The 25,897-nt window shown below is 40.9% G+C and overlaps 1 protein-coding gene across 4 annotated transcripts in view; it reads left to right on the top strand.

Moving 5' to 3' along the window:
- LOC111662237 (MAP/microtubule affinity-regulating kinase 4-like) overlaps positions 1-25,897 on the top strand; it is a 56,275-nt gene that overhangs the window by 401 nt on the left and 29,977 nt on the right. For 3 of the 4 annotated variants that reach the window (XM_087176523.1, XM_087176520.1, XM_087176522.1), the window contains exons 1-4: positions 1-258; positions 575-688; positions 18,810-19,007; positions 20,551-20,604. The exon at positions 1-258 is cut by the window's left edge. In XM_087176523.1, coding sequence (XP_087032649.1) covers positions 256-258; positions 575-688; positions 18,810-19,007; positions 20,551-20,604 — 369 coding nt within the window. In that variant the 5' untranslated portion in view covers positions 1-255. Of the gene's footprint in view, positions 689-18,809; positions 19,008-20,550; positions 20,605-25,897 lie in introns of all 4 variants that reach the window. The other variant, XM_087176521.1, reaches the window with a different exon arrangement.

Raw genomic sequence — 25,897 nt, 5'->3', positions numbered from 1 at the left:
CGTGGGAACCACCGCTTTGACCCTCAACCAGAAACATTATATTAGCTAGCTAAGAGGAAAACACAAACTCCCCCTTTTTTCTCAACTCAGCCCGTGGTGGTCGCAGAGACACAGAGAGCCCACGGCTGTTTCCTCTTAGTAACCCTTATCAGTTGCCTCAGTGGTCGTGTTTTCTTTACTTTCTCACCAGAAGACGATGCAGCTGAGAGTACCATCGGGATTGTTTTGTGAACCATCCAGCCAGTGTCCGCCGAAATGGTATGATAGCGTCTGGGAGGGATTTGGGGGAAAGTGAAAAGCTAAGTGGGGGGGTTCAGTCTGGGCTGTTTTTTCTCAGATGAGGCTAGGTTGGTATCAACAACACCAGACAGGCATGAGGTGGCTGTAGCTTACCAGTTTGTTTTTTTACGCATCAATTTAAGCTGGATCACTGTCTTGGTGATCTGTGCTGCATTCACGGACTGTGACAATGAGGATTGTATGAGAAGTGAGGCTGTTTTTTTCCTGATACACGGAGCCTGGTGTGAGTGACTACCAGGCTAATCTGGGGGTGTTTTTTTTTTTTTTAACCCAGTGTGAACACAAACCCACAGCCGACTTATTTTTTCTCCTGGACGGCGGAGCGCACTCAGGGACGAAAATGTCTTTACGCACGGCACTGCCTGGGAACGATCGGAACCCGGACCATGTAAGTAGATGATTAAAACATAGGGCGTCCATTTGTCACATCCAGCAACAGGGATAGGTTAAACTTAGGTCTTATTATGCTTTTGAAGAAAATGATAATACCACCCCCCAACCCCTCCCTGCCAAGGTTCTCAGATTTGTCTGCCATGTGCAAAGAGCAGCTGCAATCAAGCAAGGCGACACAGACGCGCTAATCTCCCCTAACTCATTTGGGACGGGTTGCAATTGGACACACAGGCTGGCCAGGATGAGAATGGAGAACATTGGGAGAGAGATGACGGATGGGGGAGGTTTGGGTGCAGATTCGTGTTTAAGTTGATAACGCTGATTGCAAAATGCACAAATGTAATCAATTAATGAATTGCTTTAAAATCCTTTCACCTCCACCTCCTCAAGTCACCAGTGCGCATGTTAGTCTTCCCCCAGCTGATCAATAATTGATGCATCTGATGCAAGGCCACCCAGCCCTCTCCACACCCTGCCTGGCCTGCACCCATCCCTCCTCCCTTATGCCAGTCTATCTCTCCTCCATCACCTCACCTCCAGCTCTTCACCTTCTCTGTCCCCTCCACCCTGTCTGACCTGTCCAGATTCCCCTTTAATCAAACTGTGTGACAGGCAGCTCAGTGGGCAGCCCAGTATTGCAAAATCTGCTGTGTCAGGCTAGCCTGGTTTGTCCTGCTCATGTTTTTCTGTGTCTGTGGCAGCGTCTGGGTTTTGGGGAGAAAGGACTTAGAGAGTTGATTGGCTTTTTGAAGCATTTTACAGGTTTTACTTCTGAGGATGTTTTGTAAAGATGCTTTAAGGGGCGTTAACCCTCTCTAATATCCCTTCACCACATATTGCCATGACATCAGTAGTGTAGCTGTACAAAGAATACCCACCTTTATCTCAAGGGCACCTAGCTTACACCAACCCAGCAGCCTGAAATATCACTGAGTCCTACTGGATTTGAAGCTCTCACAAAGAGCGACTTCCTTTTGCAGCACCAGCAAACAGCTGACAAAATACAGAACACTTCCCTTCTGTTTTTTAAAGGGTATTTAAAGAGTATGTAGTCACTACACCAGTCCCTGTGTGTCTGCTGTTTACATATTGTGGAAATATCTCAAAGCAGTGCCTGTGACTGTCACAGAATTTATCCAACGATTGGCTGTTTTCCTTGGCGTTCACACTGACCTTTCACCACAGTGACTGTACGCCATATTTGGGGTGGGACACTCAAACTGAAAGACAGACATAAGTGAAATATAGTTTTCCATCCTGGTTGCAGGCTGTAGTGTAAGTTTTGAATGGCAGACATGGGAAAATATATGAAAACCATCCAGTTGAGGTCCTTCTTCCCAGGGATATTTACTGTATACATTCTGAGCCCTGGTTGTACCCATGGGAGAGATGCTGCCATCCCTCCTTGCCAACCTGCTGTTGGTTAGGTGTTTATTGCCTGTGTCTCTTGCCAGGAGCACTTTAAAAATGATCTTTTCACATGAACTTGTTGTGGTTGGTTTGGACAGTTTGTGTCAGGCCACACCCAATTTTAGGACTCCGTAGTAGTGACGCTGTAGTGATGCTGCTTTTAGATAAAGCCTTTTATTCCATTAATAATCAGAATAAAGAAGCTCACTCTTAGAAACAGCAAAATTCACTTAAAACCTTAAAACAATATCTTTTGACTTTCTCAATGTACCTTGGTCATATAATGTTTCGCAGTTTATGTAAAATACTTATTATACTACAAATAATACTGGGTGCTCCTGGTGGGTCCCTTCTCCTGTTCAATAACTGCAAGGGTGATAAAACAGTTTCTCATGACTAAAGCAGAGCAGTAAACCAATAATAGTGTCTAATAAGTGCTTTACAGAGATCCATCTTTGTCAAAAATTTGCTGGCGGCTGAGTGCTAGTCCCACATAGAACAGAGCTGTTCTTTCAGTCTGTGGAAGCAAGATAACTGAAATGATTATTTAAGTCAGCAGTCATGTTAACCCTTGTAGGTAACATAATCTATTCTGTCCCTGTTGATCTAGTTAATCAATCGCAGTACTGTGAAATCTAGGGCCGAACAAGTAATTTAAATATTATCAAAATCCCAATATGTCAGAGTGCGACATCCAAATCGCAGGAGCTGCAAGTCTTTGGTAAAGGTCAAGTGCGTCACAACATACATTTTTTTGTGAAAATGAAATGCAAAAATTATAATTCCCATTAAAATTTTGACTCAAAGCAATATCTGCCAAAATAAAAGGGTTTGTTTTGTTTTTTGCATCTCATTCAACCCTAGTGAAATTAACGTTTTTTAGATTTTTTTTTTTTACCTTCACACAACATAACCAGTCATATTTAGGCCCTTCCCCATTTTAATTAATTATAAAATAAACATATGTGTCTAAGCTGGTAGAGGTGGCACTTTGTATTAAAGCAGTGCAGGGGAAGAAAGTATTTGTCTGTAAGCTGGGCAGCAGAGGGATTGCTGTACTCGCTCACCAGGCACAAGCCACTCTTGTTAGCAACCTCACCATGGCAACAGCAGGGGGTCCTCCATATACCCCCCCACCTTCCCTTTACTTCTCCCACCCCACCCTTCCTCACCCACTCTGGTCCATTTCAGCAGACACATGCACTATCATTAGCTCTCACACAGACCGTCTTCTAGAAAGGTACACTCAGTTGCTGCCCAGTCTATATGCAGAGAACAAGGGCTGGAACAAATGATCAGTGTCTCCTTTTTCTTTACTGCAGACATTTTCTCTGACCTATTCTGCTTTTCATATTGTATTCTCAGTATTTTTTGACCTGTGTATGTTGCACCATATGGTCCAAGGAGAGCGTTGTTTGGTCTCTGCTGTGTACTCTACTGTAGATGGTTGGGATGACAGTAAATCTGGACTTGACTAGACTTGACTTTCTGGCAGTTCAACTGTTTACCAGGTTAAGTCTGTTTGGCATGTGAATGATGGCTTGTGTTCATGTTGCTGTGTGCACACAGATTCTGTTTGCACTTTTATAGTGGAAGCTATAATGTAATAAAGATGCTCACTACCACAGATTTGAACTGTGACTACTATATTTGAGCCAAGAAACCATCTCACTCCTCTTTTCTGGCTGAATAATGAGATCCAATCTTCCTCCTTCATTTAGCTTAAAAGCTGTTTCAAATGATTTTTGTTAAAAAACTAACAAATGTCTTCAGTTGATGCTGACATCGCTGCCTGTGCTAATTTTAAAACTGAGACCTAAATAGCTTTGAAATATGGCTGAAGAACCGTTTCCAAAGTTGTCATATTTCAGAATTTACTAGTTTCCTAGTTTGTCAGATTTAGGTTTTGTGATCTTGATCCTGATGTTGAAAGTTATCACTTTTTGCAGGTTTTTGTGGATGGTAATGCTTTGGAAATTTGCTGTCATTTACGGATGCGTTTCTGTTTCACCGTGTGTGTGTCTTAGCCCCTCCCCTCACACACGGAGCAGATCAGATATAAGTTGATACCTCTTTATATTAAGTACAGTTAAAAATTTTCTTTATAAATCCCTTTAAAACCAAAGATGTACAGACAAATGTCAAAACTGCCCCTCAGAAATGCGGGAGATGTCACAGAGGCTATGTCCATCTTTATATAAAGTCTATGGCAGATGCTCGTGCAGTTTAGAGGGAGAGAGCGTAACCCAGGTCCCCTAAGCACCTCTGTCAGTAGACACTGAAATGTACCGATGTTCCCTAAATGCGGCACATGCAGTCTATGGCTAGATGCTAGCTAGGTGTCAAGTCCCAATCAGTCACTGTAGCGAACGCAACTCTAACAGGTGTATGGCCAAAATTGATTTAGTTTGAAAAGAGTGAAACAAAGAGCTCTAATGTAAGTTTTAATGTTGGCTGTGTAGCAATATTAAAAGTTACACATAGCTCCTTTAAAGTTATAGTGTTGCGTCATCACTTGTGTCCAGGATTACTGGTGTCTAGTCTAGGTTAGTTAGCACTATGACTGCGAAGTTTATGGCATACAGTCAGTGAAGGTGCTCCCATGTACAATAAACAGATGCATATGTTTGCTTTCTGTTGTTGTACTGTGGGAATGGGCACACTATTTTGTTTGGGGCTAATCTTGAGGTTTTACCTGTGTGAGAGAGAGAAAAGGAAATCGTATAGTAGGTGTGGGTGAGTGCTTGTGCGCACACGTACAGCTGTGTGTTCTTACAAAAAAGGCCGACATGTCTTTCAGTGTGCCACTGCAGGGCAGAGCAGGGCTTTTGTGTTCCCCCGGACGAGATTCGTTAGCTCGCTGTCCTGACTTGTTTCCCAAAAGCTGGCACCCACCTCTGATGCCCCCGATGGCATTCGTTCCACCTAGAAACACACCAGAAACACTCATCAACAGCTCCAGGCTTCTAATCATCTGGTCTGCAGAGGCCGACTCAACCATGTATGATCGGTATAAAATTAAGTGGGTGTATATTGGGTAACCTATATACCTATATTTGTCACAATGCCTCGCTGATGTGTGCGGTTTCGTACACTCGCCAGCTTAACCCAACTGAAATGTTTTTGGAGTTACGGGTGAAACAGTAGCCCAAAGGTCAGAGAAGTGGGCCAGTTACTGGGAAATGTCTGGCTTAAGCTGGAGAGGTGACCATCTGTTTAGCCTTAGCAGCTACTACCAAGGTGCCCACGAGTGAGTGACTGAGCTCCCAGTTTTTCTGGTGACACTTGTCCTCGGGCAGCAGTGGCAAACTGTGGTAGATTCAGCTGTGAAAGTATAAAAGTGTGGATGTAAAGCAGGGCAGTGGTGGGAAAAGAGCTTAAGAGATTTAGCAGACTTTCCTGTAAACACCTTGCTCAAGAGCACGTCAGTGACTGTTTTTTTTTTTTTTAAGGGAGATTGATTTATTTGCTGTGACTGTCCCTACTCAGATTTGAATTACTTGATTAGATCCATTTTCTTGGATTTATTTACCTTCCCTCTTTGTTGTGTTTTATGCATCACACTTTCCAAAATCTGTGTGGAATCTTCTTCTTTGCAGAGTATGTAGATGAAGCTGTTGAGTTACTTCATGCTAACGACCTAGATTTACTCCAAATATTAGCTGTTTTTTTATTGTGTTTTCACTCGTGTCTGTTTGTTGATCTATAATAATAATGTGGATCTCACATGGATTGTTTGGCCTTGGCGCAGTTGGCGGAGGTGTGTGCTCCACTGAGTGCCGTTAGTTTTTGATGAGTTTCTGCCTTTTACTTGCTGTTCACCAGACGATGTTTATTGTAGGGCACTCGGTGTAGTGAAGTGGGCACATATTGAATGTGTATTTTTATATCAGTTAGGGATGAGTAGCAGACATTTAACAGACATTTGTGAAAATGTCACAAACATTCAAAATTGATAAGTAGTCATTTTTTAAGGTACACAAGGGGATGATGGGAGTATTTACAATGAAAAAAGATTTACTTTGAATAAGGCACATACTGAAAGTGCATCAGATTTGTGAATTGAAATGATGCAGATTCATCTCGAAATAGTATTTTTATTCTGCTTATTTGTTATAGTTTGACACATTCTCTTCCCTCTGCTCTTACTTAATGTAACTTTGAGCAAGCCTGTTCTCTATACAATAGGGATCTATATGCGTGTTTAAAATCCTTAAGTCTTTCAGCAGTCCAGTTTCTATACCTGTAAGCAAACAGCAAAATGTAAGAATGAAAATCAGGATTGGCTTCATGAAGCGTCAAAAGGAAGGAGCCCAGAGTCAGATACAGGATAAAGAGGCCAAATCTTAATATGTTTTATTTCAACACCTATTAATTGTCGTATAATCCGCATGTATCTGTTTAGCTTTAGTCAACACAAATTGTTTTTGTCTGCCAGCTAGTGAGGCAACCAGTGCTGAACAGGTGGTGTTTTCTGGAGATCAGGCAACCATGTGAAGAGTGACGCTGTTCACAGAGCCTCTGTTAACACACACACACACACACACACACACACACACACACACACACACACACACACACACACACACACACACTCACACAAAAAAAACGAACCAGCAGACAAGCATAAAGGACACTTAGATGCTGAGAGTCAGAGCACACAGTCGCTCTGTTGTGTTCATTGTGTAATGGGGCTCCACGGCTGCTGGGCTCTCAGGTGTCGACTTGCTGTCTTCAGTGTCTTTCCTCAGGCCTGAGCTGCTGCACTTTAACCCATGCAGACACCATGTCTGCTCTTCCTGTTCTCTTATGTATGTTTGTATCTGTACTGAGTGTCTTGTCAGTATCCTGTCAGCTCTATAAAACTCATGTGTGAGGTGTCAGTCAGACTTCAGTCAAAGTGCTCTATATTTTAATGGTGATTTCCATATTTTGTGACAGATGTTAAGTTGTGAACTTTTAACCTCCATGTTAATTCATTTCCACACACCTTTTTTCAATTCATGCCACTCATTGTTTTGCATTCCAGTCACACAGATAACACAGTGACAGATTTATATGCTATCTACGTACATTTCATCACTTTGCTTTTGCGCCGGCGACAGCAATGGTCGGACGCCGTCCCGTACTTGTGAACGGTACAAACGTTCACTTGGACTCAAAGATGAGCTGGTTAGATTTTGGTGGTCAAAAGGTCTAAGGTCACTGTGTGCTCAAAACACATTTTTGGTCCTAACTCAAGAATTCATATGTTACTATGACAAAATGCGCTTCACAATGCCTTCACTACACATATTATGAGTCTGGACAGAAGTACATGTAAACTGCAACTTGACTGGTTGGTGATAAGGGGGTCATTTTTTTTTTTGTGTCTGCCTATAACTGATTTCCTTACACTGTGCTTCTACTTCATGTTTCATGTCGTTTATTCTAAGCTGTATGTGATAAAGATGGTATTGTGTGATTAGTACGTGTGTGTGGTAATGTGTGCTTGTTATTAACCAGAGGAAGTGTTGCATCAGAAAAAACTGCCACTGGTTGTGTCCATAGCTGCTGCAGACTGGAGCTCTGCAACAAAAGACTGTATATGTGGTCAGGAGAAAACCAAAACCTGTGATATGGTAATTTCCACAACATTGGAGTTTCCCATTTGAGCTTTCCTTTAGGGTTGAACAGACTTGTTGGACATTTTGTTATTAAATTGGTAGTGGCAGAGAGATAGTAGCACATTGTAGGTGCTGTTGACTATTGTGTGACTTCCCCTAACACAGAGCTCTAATAGTTTCCTGCAGCAGACTGCAATCTTAAAGAAACACATCAGCAAAACTGCTCAAGCAACAATTCTCCTGAACATTTTTATTTCAAACCAAACAAATAAAATCGTGTTTTCAAACACAACTAAAAATCTCAAACATGGAAATTTCTTGTTTCAACCAGGTAGTCAGAGGATGTTTGAAGCTAAACCAACCATTACATTTCACTGGGATTATATCTCTGTCTTTGTCTGTTTTAACAAAAAAGCTTGCTGACACCCACCATGGTTTGACTTTTTAGACAAATTAATTTTGGCATGGGGAAGAAAAATAATCATAGTGAGATGTTATGTAGAAGTTCTCATTCGGGGTCAGACTGAAGGGTCAGACTGAAGGGACAGACTGGGTAGAAACAGAGACTCTGAGCAGGGAGAATGATAGATGGGTGAGTGGGTGGAGGTTGCTGAACCTATATTACGCAGTGAATAGAATGAGAGGATTTGACTCAAAGATTCATGCCCGTATGAGGTCCAAAACAATCAAACAGCAGGTTTTTTGGATACAGAGATGATTGAAAGAGCAAAGGTGAGAGTAAAATGTTGAAGTGGCACCTTTTTTTTTGTAGTTTTGGTCACCAGTAACAATACTCAACAGTACTCATCAGTGACCTTGTTAAAAATAAGTCAAACCACCAGGTTAGTCAAACCTGGAATTTATAAAAGAGAACAGGTGAACAGTGAAATTATATGCTGTGAGGTATTATTACAGAGATTTTGGGTGCAATCATCTTAAACTAAACCGGCTAAACTAAGGGCTAAAATCTGTATCTCGGAGCATGCAGTGACACAGGGTTTGGAGAACAGATCAGTGCAGAAAGGAGAATCAGTCTGTGCAGCGACAGCGAGAGAAACTGAGGTCTAGCCAAGGAGTGACTCAGCTCTTTAATCCGCTGCTGTTGATCGAAACAGAATAAATCTGACCCTTCCTCCGCCTGCTCTGATCATCACAGCCCTGCAGTGAATGATATGCTGAGTAATGTGGCAGATCTCCAGAGGCCAACAGAGAGCATCTCTGTGTGTGTGTGTGTGTGTGTGTGTGTGTGTGTGTGTGTGTGTGTGTGTGTGTGTGTGTTTGGAGTTCTGCACTGTCAAGACTGAGGAATCCAGTTACACTTTGCATACTGGGGCCAGATAATGTCAGGCTGGAGGAGGGAGGTTGCTTTTAACCAACAGTTAACTAACTAACAGTTTTTGTTTTCAGTCCACTAGAAGAGCGTAATAGACTCAACAACGGAAGCATCGTGGTGTAAAAAAATAGTGGCCTTTATTCATTTGTTATTTTTCAAAAGGACATCTTGTTGTGCATTACCATTTACGCAAAGACAAGGCCATCTGGATTTAATGTTTAAACAGGATGTTGACGAGCAGATAGAGACATGCGGTCTGCATTGGTCCATAGGTTTGCAAACTCAACATCCTGTGATGTTGAATGAAACCCTAAAAATTTAGTTTAAGAGGGTAAAGAGATTGTTCACGTCATGGAAAAACCTGACCCTGGTTATTACCATGTTTTTACATGAACTGAACATCTATGTATTTTAGAGCCAGCATCCTGAACTGAGGGCCCAAGAAACCCAATCTAAAGCAATGTTACATTTCCACAACCTCATCAGTGTAATGATGGAGTGAGGTGAGGCTGCTTTGAGTTTTTGAATGTACCTTTGGTGATGGTGCTGTATTTGGCACATAAGACGATTCATCCGGCCCTTGGGTAATATACAGTACTAGTCAGCGAGAGCAGCCTCACAGCAAAACTGGTCTGACTCACAGTCTGGCTAATGGTTATTAGCAGGAGTTTGAATGAGTCTGGAAAAAGCTGAAGAATGTCCATCAGCTGCTGTGTTGTTTTATTTAAAATTATTTCTCATAAAAACCAGATGTGTCCTCCGTAATTAGGCAACAGAAGAAGAAATGTTAGTGATGTTTTGTTTTAATTATCGGTCATTTAAATTGTTAAAGAGGGCTGGAGGGCAGCTCATGCCAATTACTCGCAGTGTAAAATTGTTAATTTCAGCTCATAGCTTTTGTGCCACTGTATCTCATTTGCAACTCCTTTAAAAGTAAGCCAATTCTATTAGCAGCCTTTTCACTGCTAATTATTCTAAAACTCACACACATTTCAGTCCAATGTGACCTTCATCTATTCAACACACTCTTTTTCCTGCCATTGAACTTCCTCTGCCACCTTGTACAGCAGAAAGTGGAAAATATACTCTGCTAACAGTTATGTCTTGTGATGAAAATAAACCAAACTCGTGGGTAATGATGGTGGTGACGCTGCTGATTTTATTGTATCGGTGCTGAAATGTTTGCATAAGGTTTTGGCTTGTTAGATGGCTAGAATCAAAATCAATATAAAATAATATCAATCAGACTGAATACTTGTGATTGACAGCAAGGTTTTATGCCGCAGAGATTCACTATTATCTGGTTTCTGTGTGACGATGTTTTCTGATTAGATTTGTTACTTTTATATGTTCCTGTGAATGATGCTGGATGAGAATGACTTGCAGATTCATTGTAAGGTTTTATATTTTCAATACGACGAACTAAGGACATTTTCCAGTAAAAACCGATGCACATTACTAGAAACCTTTACGGTACATAAACATTAAACACAGCAGCTAATGACCAGTTCGCAGCTTACTTCCTAAAACAAATGTATTATCTGGAATGTAATGCTTTCATGTTTTATGAAAAATCCTGAACATATGATGGTCAAAGGCAAAGCGAGGCCTCCTCAGTGACAGACAGCCTGTCTGTCACGGTCACTGACATGTTTTTCTGGCAGCTCCTTCTTCCTCGTGGGGCCTGCCAGGAAATACATGCTGAGGGTTGCAGCGCAACATGTCACATGACTTGCTGTCATCACTGTGACATTGATGTCTGCAGGACAGGAAGTGACGCAGGCTAAGTTCATGCAACTTTTCGCTGTACTTGACACAGGGAGTTAACATATGTTATTGACAAGTTTGAAGGTTTAGCAAAAGGAAGGATCTGTTGTGTGGCTTGATGGAGCAGATATCAAATGTGTACTGGCTCTATTGAACATATACAGGATGTTTTTTATGACATTTTTATTGGATGACAGCAGAGAATAAACAGAGAGAGGGAGATGTTGTGCCAGTCGGACTTAGATGTCGGATACTGTGGTTGAATGAGAGGCTTCCTCAACTTCTTCAAAGCCAGCAGTAGAGCCAGTCTATCCAGAGCTAGCCAGTGGTTTTTGTTTACAGAAAAATGTAATTACAGGCTGGTATGTACAGTCGGTGTAGAGCAGCGTTGTCAGTATAAGGCCATTTCACCTTTTTTCATGTATTCCCCAATCTACATGTACAAGCTTTTTGTTTTCGGATCTCTTTTACTTTGAGAACTTCAACTTTCGCCTCCACATATTATCATTAAGACCAAAACAGACCTTTAACTATAACTTTAACTGCTCCTGTTGGATCTGACCTTCCCATAAAGCAAGATATCATTGGCTACTTCTCCATTTCAGAATGCTTGAAACTTTCTTTTCCTTCTTGTTTTTGTTTTTTTGTTAACAGGACAAAACAAAGCACAGAGTGTGACACAGGCTGGAAGAAGCAGTACGGATGTGTGTGGAACTCATGACATCAGAGTAACATCTTATGTCATTTAGTCAAATGAGCCACTAGGATAACACATCTTATTATTTGTAACAGTGTTATCTCTTTGTTGTGTTCTGTGGTGTTGTGGAGACAGTGCGTCTGCTGCTGTGTGATAGAGGAGGTGTGGGTGTCAGGGCCAGTGACACATCAGTCTGAGGCCACAAGGCCGAGAGGCACGACAGTTAGAGAGGAAGAGGAAACTGGACACACACTGTGGGTCTGTGTGTGTGTTTGTGTGTGTTTGCAGATGTTACGCCATTCCTCTGCAGGGGACCAACGTCACACATCCTGTCTTTACTCAATACCTCTCTCACTCACTCACACACACTCAGACAGACCCACAGTGCACCCAGGCTGCAGGAGCAGCAGCAGGACACCACCCTCAGGGTGTGGTCCATTGTTTGGAAACATGTTTGTGTTCGTCACACTCTGAGTCTTGACGCAGCAGTCATCTACCGCTACTCCAGCTTCATGTAAAAGAGAAAGAGAAGAAAGAGAAAATCACATTTGAAGAGTTATTTATGAGTGTAATAGCAGAACAAGCAATAACATCTACAATAATAACATGGAAAAACTCCAAGTGAAAAAATAAAATTTCTTGAATCTCAAAATATTCAGGCATGGCAGAGAAACAGCGTGTAAAGAGATTTCCTTTTAAAAAAACAAGCAAAGATGGCAAAGCTATTTTTCAAACTGTTAAATTAAAATGATTGTAGGTTCATAAAATAATATGTTTGAAGTACAAAACAAAAGGGGAGTTGCATTTAAATTAGGCGCCTATTCACAGTGGAAGAACTGTATCAAAAGAGTTTCCATTCATCCATTTATTTGTGTTTTTATTCAGCTGTGTGCCCACACAGACCAGCACAGATGCAAGATAGCTGCTGTACTGTAGAACAGCTGATGGAATGTCGGATATGCAAACGTGCATGCCACTGCGATGCCACCACATATCTTAGCTAACACTTCTTCTTCTTCTATTCTTTTATACTCAGGAGGATGTGAAAATGTAGAGTAGTTTCTCATGAATTGTAGATTGACCTCATGATATCTTTGTGATATCTCTCAAGGGATTTAATCTTTCTTAGTTCACATGCATGATCGGACCAGAATGCTGAAGATTCACTTTGGAAAAAGTATCAGATAAATGAGTTTAATATTTGAGAGATACAGATAATTTCAGCTTCGCATGTTGTGGTTGTGTTGCTTCTGTCTTCTGTCTTTTTCTTAGTTTCGAAACATGAGCAGTGTACATGCCTAAAACTTGTATTGGGGCTCTTATTTTGGAGGAAAACAACTGATCTGTTTTAGTTTGTTATTTTAATATCAAAGGAAGGACAGACAAAGACTTTATCTGTAGTGCTTACGCATGATCATGACCAACACCCTGCAGACAAGTCAACACAGCAAGAGGCTGATAGTCACAGTTGTTGCTGGTGACCAGTTTTTGTTGCTGCGGATGTGAATCTGAAAAACTGAATCTACAGTTTTATGTGGGGAACATTAACATATCTCTGTACATAAGTTAGTACATGTTGACATAAAGACAGAATCTATTGTCATTAGACAGCAGTATTGTAGAGTAAGTTGATGTAAATGGATTTGCCTAAAGTTGGGTTCATGCTGTTAATGGCTCGTCATAAAACTCAGCACACGTAAACTTAAACTTCCACTCTGACATCAGCTCCTAACATTATGACCATAGTAATGCTGGCAAAAAAAAAAAACGTAACACTTCATGATAGTTTTGCTTCATAATGAATCAAATATCCCTTTTCCATCTTCCACAAGGATTGTACAAATATTTTTGATACACTGTGAATATCTATTTCTTTTAACAATCACAAGGTACATATTTTAGTCAAGATTTATTGGGATTTTCATTTTGTCACAACCTAGCTCAACAGTATGTGACCAAACTAGTCCTTACTAGTACTTACACCAGACTACCAACTTAAGTCATACATAACTAAACCTGTGACTAAATCTCTCTCTATCCTTCTCTAGAGCCCCAAATGTTTACTAGTGCACATCAGTGTAAGATAGAGGCGACAGATAGTACTAGTCCCAACCCCAACTCTCAGCATTACAACTTACTAGACAAGACGGCCGGACAAGCCCCCATTTTGCTCAACAGTATGTGACAAAGTGGGAGACCACACATAGTCTGCACGTACTGATAGCTGTTTTAATTAAGTAAATAACAAAAGTGGATTAGGGTGTGTCTGTCTGCAGGTCAGTGTGTATGCAGAGTGTTTGTATGAGTGTGAAACACAAAATGCAAAACAAAGGACAATGTCAGTCCTCAGGCCAGCGGAAGAGAATAAGGAAGGATGTTGCAGGCCTGCTTTCTAGCCTCCTGAGCCCAGCCTGCTCAGGTGTGTTGCATCCCTGACAAGGTCTCTGCCCCACCCACCAATTTCCTGGAACAAACAGACACAGCCAGCCAAAACAGAAGGACAAAACAGGGCTACCCCTGAGTCCGTCACAACATTTACGTAATCATGCCCTGGATTCTAAATCCAATCAGCACTTTTTATGACGGCCTAAAATATGAAAAGCAAGTACATAACATTGAGAAACTCGATAGTTAGATGGCAGCCAATATTAACTGTATGTTACTGTAATTTAAAAAATTAACATTATGGTAATATTAGATATATTTAGCCTTTAGTTACTGCCACGAGCTTCACCAGCAGCAGAGAGCAAAGAGTTGGGGACAGCAGAGCAGGACATGTGAGATGTAGGGCATCGTCACAGAGAATTGGATTGCTTTCAGTTCGCAAGGACAAGGTGCAGCTTGTTTGCTGAATGTGCAAATTACATAGTAAAAGCCCACAACACACACCCCCACCCCTCAACCCCTCTCCCTGACACACACAGTCACACACGCACACACCTAACCATCCACCAGCCCTCCATCTACCTTCTATAGCAAATGTCACCCTACATGTATAATGATGTGGGGGGGCTTTTATCCCCCTGCTTTCCCCACAAATACCTCTGCCTGCCCCAGTCTGCTGACGATAGAGACCCATCACACTTCACACACACACACACACACACACACACACACACACACACACACACACACACACACACACACACACAGAGGCCTCCTCTTGAATGAAAGTGCGTGGTAATCAGAAGGAGTGGAAGAATCGATGGACTGCACTCCTTGAAAGGAGTATGTGGGATGGGGGGAGGGGATCTGTGAGGAGGGTGGTTGTGGGGGGGGGGGCAGCATGAAGCTCAAATTGATGTGAGGTCGCTGAAAATGAAGATAGTGGTGCGAGACAAAAGAGAGGGCGGGTCCAGGCACGGAGAGGAGAATGGAGGGAAGGGAGGCAAATTGATTTGTCTGGGGGATGGTATGAGCCAGGGGAATAAGAACAAGGGTGAGTAAATGGGGGGAAGGGTGAGGAGGAGGAGGTGAAAATTGAAGTTGGGGGAAATAAATTGGACAAGGAACATATTCTGCGGGATGGCTGTAGTACAGAAAGCACCTTATATTACCTTGATAAACACTTTCTCCTAAGATCTTGGAAAACTGCTCCATTGGTTAGTTCACAGTCTCATTATTCCACAGGAGTTTTTTAGTTTCTGTTTTTGGTGCTTTGTTTGTGTTTCAAGCTCAGAAATAACAAAGGTTGGACCCTCAATGGCTGATGCGTGTGGTCCATTTCATATAGAGCGTTGAAATATTAAAAGCTGAAGTAGATTTTGGTTGCTTCCTGGTGTGCTGATTTACGTTACAGTCATAAAATGAATCATAGGTGAAGTGTTCATTTTCAGAGAGAATGAACTGTAAAATGACTCAGACATGCTGTTAAGTGCTTGTAACACAATATGTGTGGCTGCAGATGTTGTAATCATTGTAGGATATGTGTCTGCACTTTTATGCCACACTGATGGCTTAATCTATTTATTGGAATTTGATCTTAACTCTGTTATTCACAGGGCGACTTTTTGGACAACTGTAATGGACGATCACTCCCCACAGGGACTGATTGAATTCCTCTATTACTTGCTTCCCCCTGTCTCTCTGCTCTGCTTTGTATTTGGCTTCTCACTTAAAAAACGTTTACCCATTTTGGTAAGAGAGGGAGGGAGGTTAGGAGTGAAATTCTGAAGAAGAGCATGAGTAAATATGATAGGAACGATAAAGGAAAGGTGGGGGGATTCAGGCACTTGGGCATGCTGGGAAAGGAGCCAGGACTCGGAAGGTGCTGATAGCCAATCAGATGTTTTTCTGGTGAATGGATGGATTTCAGGGGAAGAGGAACAGGTGGATCAGATGAGGGTGGAGGATTGGGATGAGGAGGAAGAGAGAGTCTGATGCAACATCAGTGTGTTAATTCACAGATATGAGTTTTGTAGAAATGTCAACCTCGCTGTTTTTCATTGTTCTGTGAGTTTTGATATTAGTAGCATTGATGGCAGTTATATTATATCATGATTATTCATATTTAAGGTTTGTGTCTGTGCACTTAACAATGTGTGTGCTGGAAAAGCATTAAATCTTCTAAAGTTTCTCTCAAAGCATTATATTGTCCTTTTCTCACAATGATGCAGTTTCTCCCCCTCTACATGTCTACAGTCATATCTATCTTCTTAGCCCATTGTGCAAAGAGCTGCAACACTGTTACCCCATCACTGGCTTTATTTACATACTGGTTCACTGGGCTGAAGCAGGAGAGACTGGTCATGAGCTGGATTCAAAATCTCATTTTCATGCTTATGCGGCTCTAGTTTGTTTACTGTCTCTCCCTTCACTGACATTTTGGCCTATTTCAAGCCTGCCTCATTGGACAGATTTCAGGTGATGTCTCTCATTTGTTGGAATCTCAAGCATTTACCCTTTTATTTTATCGTGGTTCATTTAGTCCAATTAAAATGATGCTAGTCCATCTCGGGTTACACCAACAGCCCCAAACACAACAACATGCATGTCACAGTGCAGTGCAGGTACCTTTTACAGCTCCCCGTTCATTTCAAATTGTCAGTGTGAGCCTAAATGACAGACAAATTTACAGACGCAACATTTTCGACAGTCCTGTGATGGATTTGACCGGAGGAAACAAACTGTAGTTGTGATCACACCTGTTACAACTGTCAGGTGCATCCCACTCGATTAAAATGGTGTGAGTTGCTGAAAATACTTTACTCTATGATACTACTTATCATGAGCTGCCCTCAACAGCACAGACTGCCACAGCGCTGTCATATTTCTGTCTTAACTTGTGAAAGTGGGTGGAATTTGGCAAAAACAGATTTACAATAATACTGTTGATGCTGTTTGTGTTTGTTTTCATGGTGATGAGGCCCGCAGACGAGAACCGAAGTTCAACTGTGGGACTCTGATGCTTCCTGTTCCTTCGTATTTTCGTTTTCTTCATGTCATCCTCACTACAGATGAAAAGTTCAGGCTAGATTTCGGTTTCTGCTCAGTGCTCAGAGGAGAGCAGATGGGGGGGATTAGAGTTTGATGTTTATGCTGCGAGACCGCAGACCTCGCTTGATCTAAAAGGTTCAGGTGGGGTCATGCTGAGCGTCTCAGTTCAGATATTTTTGGAAAAGTGAAGAGTTCAAGGAAAAAAATAATAACTGCATCAAGTACATGAATTTAAGGATGTGTCTTTTCTGAAGCACAAGTACAATTATTTCGATACACAACAGGAACATTTCACACACAATCTTTATCAATTAATAATTTTAATCACTTCGTCTTGTGAATGTATTGCCAAATCATGTAACATTTATATTATATATGACTGCTGCTGCAACATTTTGTTTAATAAAATAATGAGTTCACTGATATTACATAACACATCTATTTCTGAAGCAAATTATATAATGAAGTAATTTAACTTTAATGATGTTAATTTCTGCAGTGTAATAAATCATAACTTGACCATAGGATGATATCCTTTCTGCCTTAATTAAATCAAGTATTTTATAAGATTATGCAAATTATCAGGCTTTCCCAGGCACTTTGCTGCTATGACCCCATCTCGAGTTTTAGGTCCTCAGGGACAAAGTAGCTCTTTAGGTAAAACTCTGTGAATGCAGATTGAATATGAAGTAAAATTCCAGGTTGTCATTTGTCAATTCAGATCACTTCTTTGTCACTATGATCCTGCTGAATCGGCCCCCTGATCACCTCTGTGAGTTTTGAGGCAACAGTGATTTACAGCCAAACTGTTTATTCACTCCAGGTTGAGTTAGTTTGAAATCAACAGTTCAGGGCAGAAGAGTTTCCGCCTCACATTGTCCAGCCACAATAACACGTGTCTGACACCAGTGACCTCTCCGCCACACATGAATGTGAGGAATGCTGACTATGAGAGGTCAGATGAGATTCATAGGTGGCCTGGTTACTCTCGCTTTTCACCTTTGGGTGTCTGGTTGGTACCAGACTCTGGTCCTATAGCCATGTGACTTCAGCATGGTAGCTGCAGTCTGGTGGCTGCAGTCACATGGCTATAGGACCAGAGTCAAGGTCACAGTTGGTTCCTCTGATGTTATGTTATGATCATGTAAAGGGAGCTAGTCTGAAGGGTGTACCTCATCTGTTAACTACTACTGACGCTAACACAGATCAGGGGTGCAACTAAAGCTTATTTTCATGATTAATTGATCATTGTGAAAAATACTCCATTACAAATTTCTAGAGTTCAAGGCGATGTCTTTAAATATCTTGTTTTGTCTGACCTGTCAAAAACCTAAAGATATTCCGTTTACTATTTTTTTAAGATATTTGAGAAGCTGGAACTATGATTAACATGAATAATGATGACGACAGCGGGGCTGGTATTGTGTGTGTGTGTGTGTGTGGTTTTCAGTACTTTGACAAGTTTATTAGGACTGTCAACAAGTATTCTGAATTTGATTATATAATTGACATTCTATTCAATTATATTATAATTATAGATATTTGAATGATTCAAACTAATCGAAAGTTATTTTTTGCGAGTTTTGAGTGCACTAGTGTTTATATGTCTGTCACCGCGATAACATGACAACTGTGCAAGATACAGTCATGAAACAGGTACAACAGGTGTACAGTTGGGATCAAAATTAGTCTGAGCAAGACTGCCGGACGTAGGGTGGTTGGAAGTAGGGAAGGGGCCATTGGCACCGATCACTGTGTCCTGGTTTCAATGATTCCCATCCACTCCAAGACACTAGGTAGTGTCTTTATTCAAAATGGCAGGCACATTGTTTACTTATACTGACGGTTCATCTCTCTCTCTCCTCAGCATACCTCTCTGTCGGCCAGCCGTTCAGAGAAGGGTACCGGCTGGTCAAGCCGCTCACTCGGCGCCCGATGTCGTAACTCCATCGCCTTGTGTTCAGATGAACAGCCGCACATCGGAAACTACCGGCTGCTCAAAACCATCGGCAAGGGCAACTTCGCCAAGGTCAAACTGGCACGGCACATATTGACTGGCAGAGAGGTGAGTTAAAAGAAACAAGAAGGTAGGAGACAGCGTTGTTGTCCATGACAGCACTCAGGACTAATGAGGCTGAAGAGAAAGAGTTGACAAGTAGAAGCAGTCTCATGGGTGAATACCAGGGTTTGGGTGCCAGAACAGAACAGAGCAGAACCCTGGGCCTCAGCCCAGAGATTGAGTTTTAAAGGGTTGTTCCTGCAAGTTCAGACCATGTTCTGTTATAGGCATATATAGTCAGCCAAAACTGTCTTGTCTCCCAGCACAGTCAAGGCCTTAAACCCCTGAAGAGAGGCAGTCATGTTTTTCTTTTGTGTAGGTGTACGCCTGTGTGTTTAAATACACTGCAGTCTTTCTTCTTGTAAAAACCTGACCTACATTAGCTGAGTTGATAACTCCATCAGACTCAGTAGAAAGTTCATGTGCCCGCCGCTGGCTTGATCATGTGAGTGCTGTTGCATTCTGCCCCTATAAAACAGAAGACAGTCTTATATTGGTGGTTTACAGTGGTGGTTTGATGCAGTCTTTGACCAGGTCACCACATGTTGTTAAGCCTCTTATGAAGCCGTGTTGGTTTGTTTAGTGGATTTCAGCTTCTGTTTTCATTACATGCTCTTAAACACTGTTTCTGTTCACTGCAGTGTGAGTGGTTTGATCGGTGTGTTTCTTTTTCATATTAACTTTGAATAAGGGATAAAGCTAATGTTAATACTAAAAATGTGTTTCATTTAAATGCACGGTTTATATAGTTCAGAGATTGGACTCTGCAGCAGAGCACATTGCTCAGCAGCTACAGCTCTGATAAAGAAATAGACAACGTTACGCAGTTTGAAAACTGAAGTTGTTCAGTATAAATTCAATTACGGCTGATTAGAACAATCAGTTAATTGATTAAAAAACTGATCAGCAACTGTTTTTATAAAATAATTGTTTAAAGTCAGTTTTCGCACAAATTTACTAAAGTTTAATTTGAACTTTTTAACTTTATTTAGAGTAATATGAATATATACAATTATAATTGACATTACAAACCAAGCCATTCATCAAGAAAATAATCAGCAAATTAAATGATAATGAAAATAATTGTTTATTTAAAGGAACTATTTGTAAGTTTTGCTATTGCTACATAGCTAACATTAGCATTAACAGCTGATTACCATAGAAGAAATGTTGAGTTCAGCATCAAACTTCATTCCTTTACTCACCAACAGCTGTCTCCAGAAGTGGAAACAAACACCAATGTTAACTCATGTCTATATCACATGTTGTCTTCCACTGAAGTTAGCGTGCTAACCAGCTAGCCCCGGCCTGTCTTTTCACTTTCTGATAGCGACTCACTGCAGCCTCCAATCTGCCCTGAAGACGTAGCGCTGCTCAGAGGGAGTATTATAACCTCTTGTCTTTTAAACACAACAATAGCTGAAGCTCTTGTCAAGCGACAATCACCACCACCTACCCAGAAAGAAACCAAGTTTGGAGGCAGAGAAAACGTACAAATAGCTATATAATATAGTTATTATTCATTTGTTTTCCTATCGTTTCCTCACAGGTTGCAATAAAGATCATCGATAAAACACAGCTCAACCCAACCAGCCTACAGAAGGTGAGTGGTGTGTCATTGTATGTGTTTGTATATGTGAGCAGACTTTTGTGTGTCAAAGTAAAAGGTAAATGTAGAGGAGTAAAGATGAAAACAGGGAGATATACACAACATATACACAGAGTATATGCAGCCATCACACCTATACAGATGTTTTCTGTTGTTCAGTGTCTTTTGTGGTGACATCCCAGCTGACGGGTTTCTCAACTTACATACATCGAACTCATGAGTTGATGCCCTATTTTTCTTTAAGCAGAAATTAACTGCCTACTTTTCTTTTTCTTATATTATAAAAGCAAAAGTAATTTTTTTCTATTTTCTTCTTTTTGTGATCTTTGTCTCAGCCATGCCATTATCTACTTAACATCTGTAGCTGCATTATATGTGTGAATATGACCCAAAACTGATTGTCCTTTTATTTTGAAGACGTAACAGTTGGTCAGTCTGGTATCCCGAGTGTGTTTATTTGCATCTGTGTTGCATCAGGAGCGCAGTAACCTCTTCACCTGTTGTTTTGCCATATATGTTGTAATAGTCAGATGACCCTTGATTGCAGCAGTCAGCTGAACTTTGACCCTTTGGTATGTTATGTGAAACTTAATGTTGTGGAAGCAGGTTAAGAGCTGAGACAACTCTGCATCACTTCAGGGAGGATTTGTAAACAGAGTTTGTCGAGCAAATGTCCCAGTTGCACTACTGTTTGATAAAAGGCCAGTTTTAGGGATGATTGAAATCTGTAAACTGAATATTGTTTCATACGGACAGGCCATGAAGCTGGTGAAGCACTGCGCTCTGCTTTGTGTCAGTATAATATAACCATCATTTGTCCACTCAGTCCACTGGAACTAACCAGTTAGAGGCTTAGAGTAATGTACGTCACTGTATGCTTGTCTAGTGACATCTAGAGTCCTGTATTAACTACGTGTATTGCATTCATGGCTTAATGAGATTAAGCTCTCTCCTGTCAGAACTTGGCCTGCTGCAGCTATTTGTGTGTGCATGTGTGCTGCATGTGTTCATTGAGAGCGATCTAATTAAACAAAATTGAGTGAGAAACATCGCCTAAGGGCTGCGATCTGTTTTTAAGCCTTTAAAGTTGCAATGTTTTCCCATCCGGCTTTGTCGGTGGAATATTCACCTCTGAAAATCAAAGCAGTATTAAAAGATTGATACCTGTTTATGAGATTTTTAGAATCGATTATTCATGTGGTCACTGCAGCTGCACCTCTCGGATAGCTGAGGAAATCTTAAATCATTCATTGGAAAACATTGTCGTGTCACAGCATCTTTGGCTGAGCCAGCGTTGGAGTGAAACACTGAAGTTTGATTTGGTGTTGAGAGTGAAATTTTCAGACCTAAATAATTTCATAAAGCTTTGGCGTCTTCCATATATGTGTGTGTGTGTGTGTGTGTGTGTTTGTGTGCATAAATATATGTTCAGCATCTCTCTTAATTCAGATAATGGGTACATCCTAGAACAGTTATGACTGATGATTATGAAGAAAAACATTTCTTTTAATTATTGATTAATCTTCAGATTTTCTTTCAATTAATCAATTGACTGACAGTGCAAAAGTCAAAAATCCAAAGATATTCAGTTTACAGTGATATAAAAGCAAGAAATACTCACGTTAAGAATGTGGTATCTGCAAACATTTAGCACAGTAATTTTAATTGTTTAATGGAGTCTAAATCAAGGCTTTTGACAGCATGTACTGTACTTGCTTTGTGTGTTCACACATTCTGTCACTTTTGCATCCGATGTGCGTTGATAGTTTTAACCTGTGTGTACTTTGTGTGGTTTGCTTTGTGTGAACAAGTCAGTTGTTGTTCAGCGGCAACTCTGCTGACCAAACTTTGGCCTTGTCTGACTGTGAGTGTTTTTTTATCAGCACCTTGACTACAGCAAATACACTCGCTCACATCATCGAGATCGATTCTGCATCTCACACAAACACACACACGAACACATAACTACCCTATTGATGAATAATCAGCTGGTTAGCTAACCAGTCTAGGCTGGGTTTGACACTATTGGTTATTGATGGTGTCTAGCTCAGTGTGGTAGTTGGGTCACCGGCCTAGATACTGGTCAGGATGCCAAGTTGATCACTTTGCTGCTCTGACTGTTAACATGATAACATGAAATCTAAGTATATTATCACCTTTGTAACTCGAGATGGCAAAAAAGTCATAATCTTATTCTATTCTTAAATTCTAATCCTAATCCAACCTCATATTGTTGTTGTCACGGATTTGTTTAACAGCAATCCTGCTTGTGTGTCTACAGTTTCCTCTGTGTTAGTGTATCAGTTATGGCCCAGCCCAACCTTTTAAACAGCTCCTCTTTGTTTTGTTTCCTGTCCAGACCATGTAATGAACCAATAAATAACATTAGATAAAAGCATGAACACGACATTTCATTTCTGTGTGACTTTGCACAACTTCTGTCCTTAGTTTGGCTAAAAGAGGATACAGGAAGAGAAAGTTTTTCACCACCAGACATGTCTGAGCCAGTCTAAAAGAAAATCTCAGTTCAGTGTGATGTCTGAGCAAATTAATATTTTCAAGTATAAACAGATTCAGATCTACTGCATATTACCTGCAGACTAAATTTCTAACATTCACTAATCAAAAAAGAGGATTTAGATTCGTCATTGTAAAGACCTTGAATTGCTCTTAGCTCTCGTGAGAAAATAAACAAAAGGTAGATAAGTGTGGGAAAACATCCTGATCATGTTCAGATCGTATCCGATAGTGGCTGTGAAATCTAAACCGTTCTGTCGTAGCACACTTCAACCCAGTGTGGGTAGTTTTCAGGAACACAGACGTATAGAGACTGACTGCTGCCAAGCAACATTGCACATATGACGAAGAGTGGAAGTGCTCATTGCCAACAAGCTGCATATGAGTTCTCAGACAGCCATCGATTGAAGTTGATAATTTTGTATCTGAGATATACAGCAGGAGATAACTACTCATCTTTTATAAAGTACCATTATCATGTCACTAAACCCACTTTGGAGTTCAGGTCTACTTCACAGCACAGTTAATATTCAGTCAGAGTGTTATCACCAGCTGATAAGCTACTGACTCTCTGTAACAGAGGTGAAACTGAGGTGATGGACGGTTGTCTGTATGTTTGTGGGAACACAGACCTGTTCATGTTGAACAGCGCCTGTGAGATTCACTCTTTGTTGCATCATTTACCTTCTGTTCCAGCAGAGAGGTGTCGACTTAATTACACTGTGAACCTGCTCTCCAAATCTTTAAGCTAAGACCTTGGGACCTTGGTTTTAACATGCTGTGTGTGTGTGTGTGTGTGTGTGTGTGTGTGTGTGTGTGTGTGTGTGTGTGTGTGTGTGTGTGTCCTCTGCAGTGTGGTAGTGGTCTAGTGCAGCATAGCGCAGCTGTGTCAGGGCTGGGGCTGCCAGTTGTGTCCTGTCTTGTCAGCATTATTGTTGCCGGTGTAGGACACTACGCATGCTGCCAGGTGACACTGTCTCTCTCCATCTCTTTGTCTCTGTCTGTCACATATCCTCTCTCTCAATGCCTTCCGCTTTTTTCCTGCAATCACTTTCTCTCTAACCTACAAACTAGGGCTGGAGCAACTGTTCAGTTTGATTATACCACATCTAAATTTCTTACTATTAATATTATATTACCTATTGTCTTTTTTTTTTTTGGATTCATCAATCCATTTTCGATTTGGTCTATAAACTGTCAGACTTTGTTACAATTGTTGAATATTTTTTTAATGCAGTGAAAGGTAAAGATATAATTTAAGATTAATCTCTTAAATGGCTTTTTTGTCTGATCAAATCCAAAAGTATAAAATGCAGAACAGCAGTCTTGTGGTTCTTCCACAGCGGGAACAATCTCAAGTGATTCATTATTTATCAAAATTATTGTCAGTTAATTTTTCTGTTGATCTTATTTATTAATTAACTAATCATTTTAGTGCTGCTAAAAACCTTTTTACATTTGTCAACATCCGAACCGACAGACTAGAGTATAGAAAAAATACACATAAGATTTCTCCTCACTTTGAGCTGTTTTCATGAAAATACAATGCAATAAATTGAAAGGTATTTGCTGGTTAAATAATGAGCTGATTTCAGCTGAAGATCGATTTATGTCCTTCAACGTACATAATGGAAGTGCACATCATTTACATTTTAATTTTCACAACATTAATATTCAAAAGAAGTAGTATCCAATGTTCGGCTGAAGTAGAAACAGCGTCTCTCTAAGTCTCTGCTTCCTCTTCACACTCTGTTGTGCACTCTGTTCTGTCAACCTCTCTGTGCTTTAGCTTTATGCCCCATTTCTCTCTGTCTGTCTGCCCCCCCCCACCCCACCCCCCACGTTTTATTCTCTCTTCATCAACTCTTCATTTCATTCTCTTTACTGTAGCTGTGTGTCCCACTTTCTCTCCTCCTTCCCCAGGCGTTGTATTGCCGTAGTGACTCTACTGTAATCACAGCTGTACTCTCCACCGTCTGCGGCACCACAGGATGCCTGCTAAAACTATTTCAGTGATGCAGTCACTGAAAGATTTTTAGACTTTTAAAAAGAGTTCTTAGTTTGTACAGAACAGCCAGTACTGCCAAGGTGCCACTGTGCAAGCTCCCTGCTTTACTTGAGTGCCAGGCTGCTCAAGTGAAATAGGCTGTTTGATGTATCTGCCTTTGAAATAGTGTGTAAACCATGGCAGTGTAGGTGTACGTACTGGTGATAAACAACATACAACAGAAGACAATCATACGAAAATCACAATTAAACATGTCACTCTAAGTAACATTTATATATGGTGAAGTTTAGTTACAGTTCTGTTGTTGCACACAAGGACTGCAGTATTTGGTAAAATGCAGATCTCTGCCAATGCTGAGAATCCTAATTACAAAGCTACACCTTCTGTAAACAGTTCGTTCTTTTTTACCATTTGCCCTTGGGTTTGCTTGTCTTGGAAAAGAGTATATGGTGTATTTTAAAGGTGTTTATAAGCAGAGGTCTTATGCATGAAGGAGTTATACACATTAGAAACTGTATGTTTGCTGACATAGAAAACCCATCTGTCCTCTGAATCTTAGTCAAATCCCTTTGTAGGTTTTTGTCAATACCTTGCTAAAATGGCTGTAATTAAATGCTGTATGGCTGTAACAGCAGCATACAGAAACCAAGTGGGGTTTTTTTTGTGCACTCTTCATCTGCGGTGTGTGTTGTGTGATAATCTGCCAGACTATGCAGGGCCCCATCAAAGCCTGGGTGTTACTCTGAGAACAGGAGAATTTTT

The sequence above is a fragment of the Seriola lalandi genome, unplaced genomic scaffold, assembly GCF_002814215.2.
Source record: "Seriola lalandi dorsalis isolate HSWRI2012SDOR001 ecotype SW California unplaced genomic scaffold, Sedor1 jcf7180002054560, whole genome shotgun sequence".
Lineage (NCBI taxonomy): Eukaryota > Metazoa > Chordata > Actinopteri > Carangiformes > Carangidae > Seriola > Seriola lalandi.
This window is presented reverse-complemented; position numbering and strand designations above follow the sequence as displayed.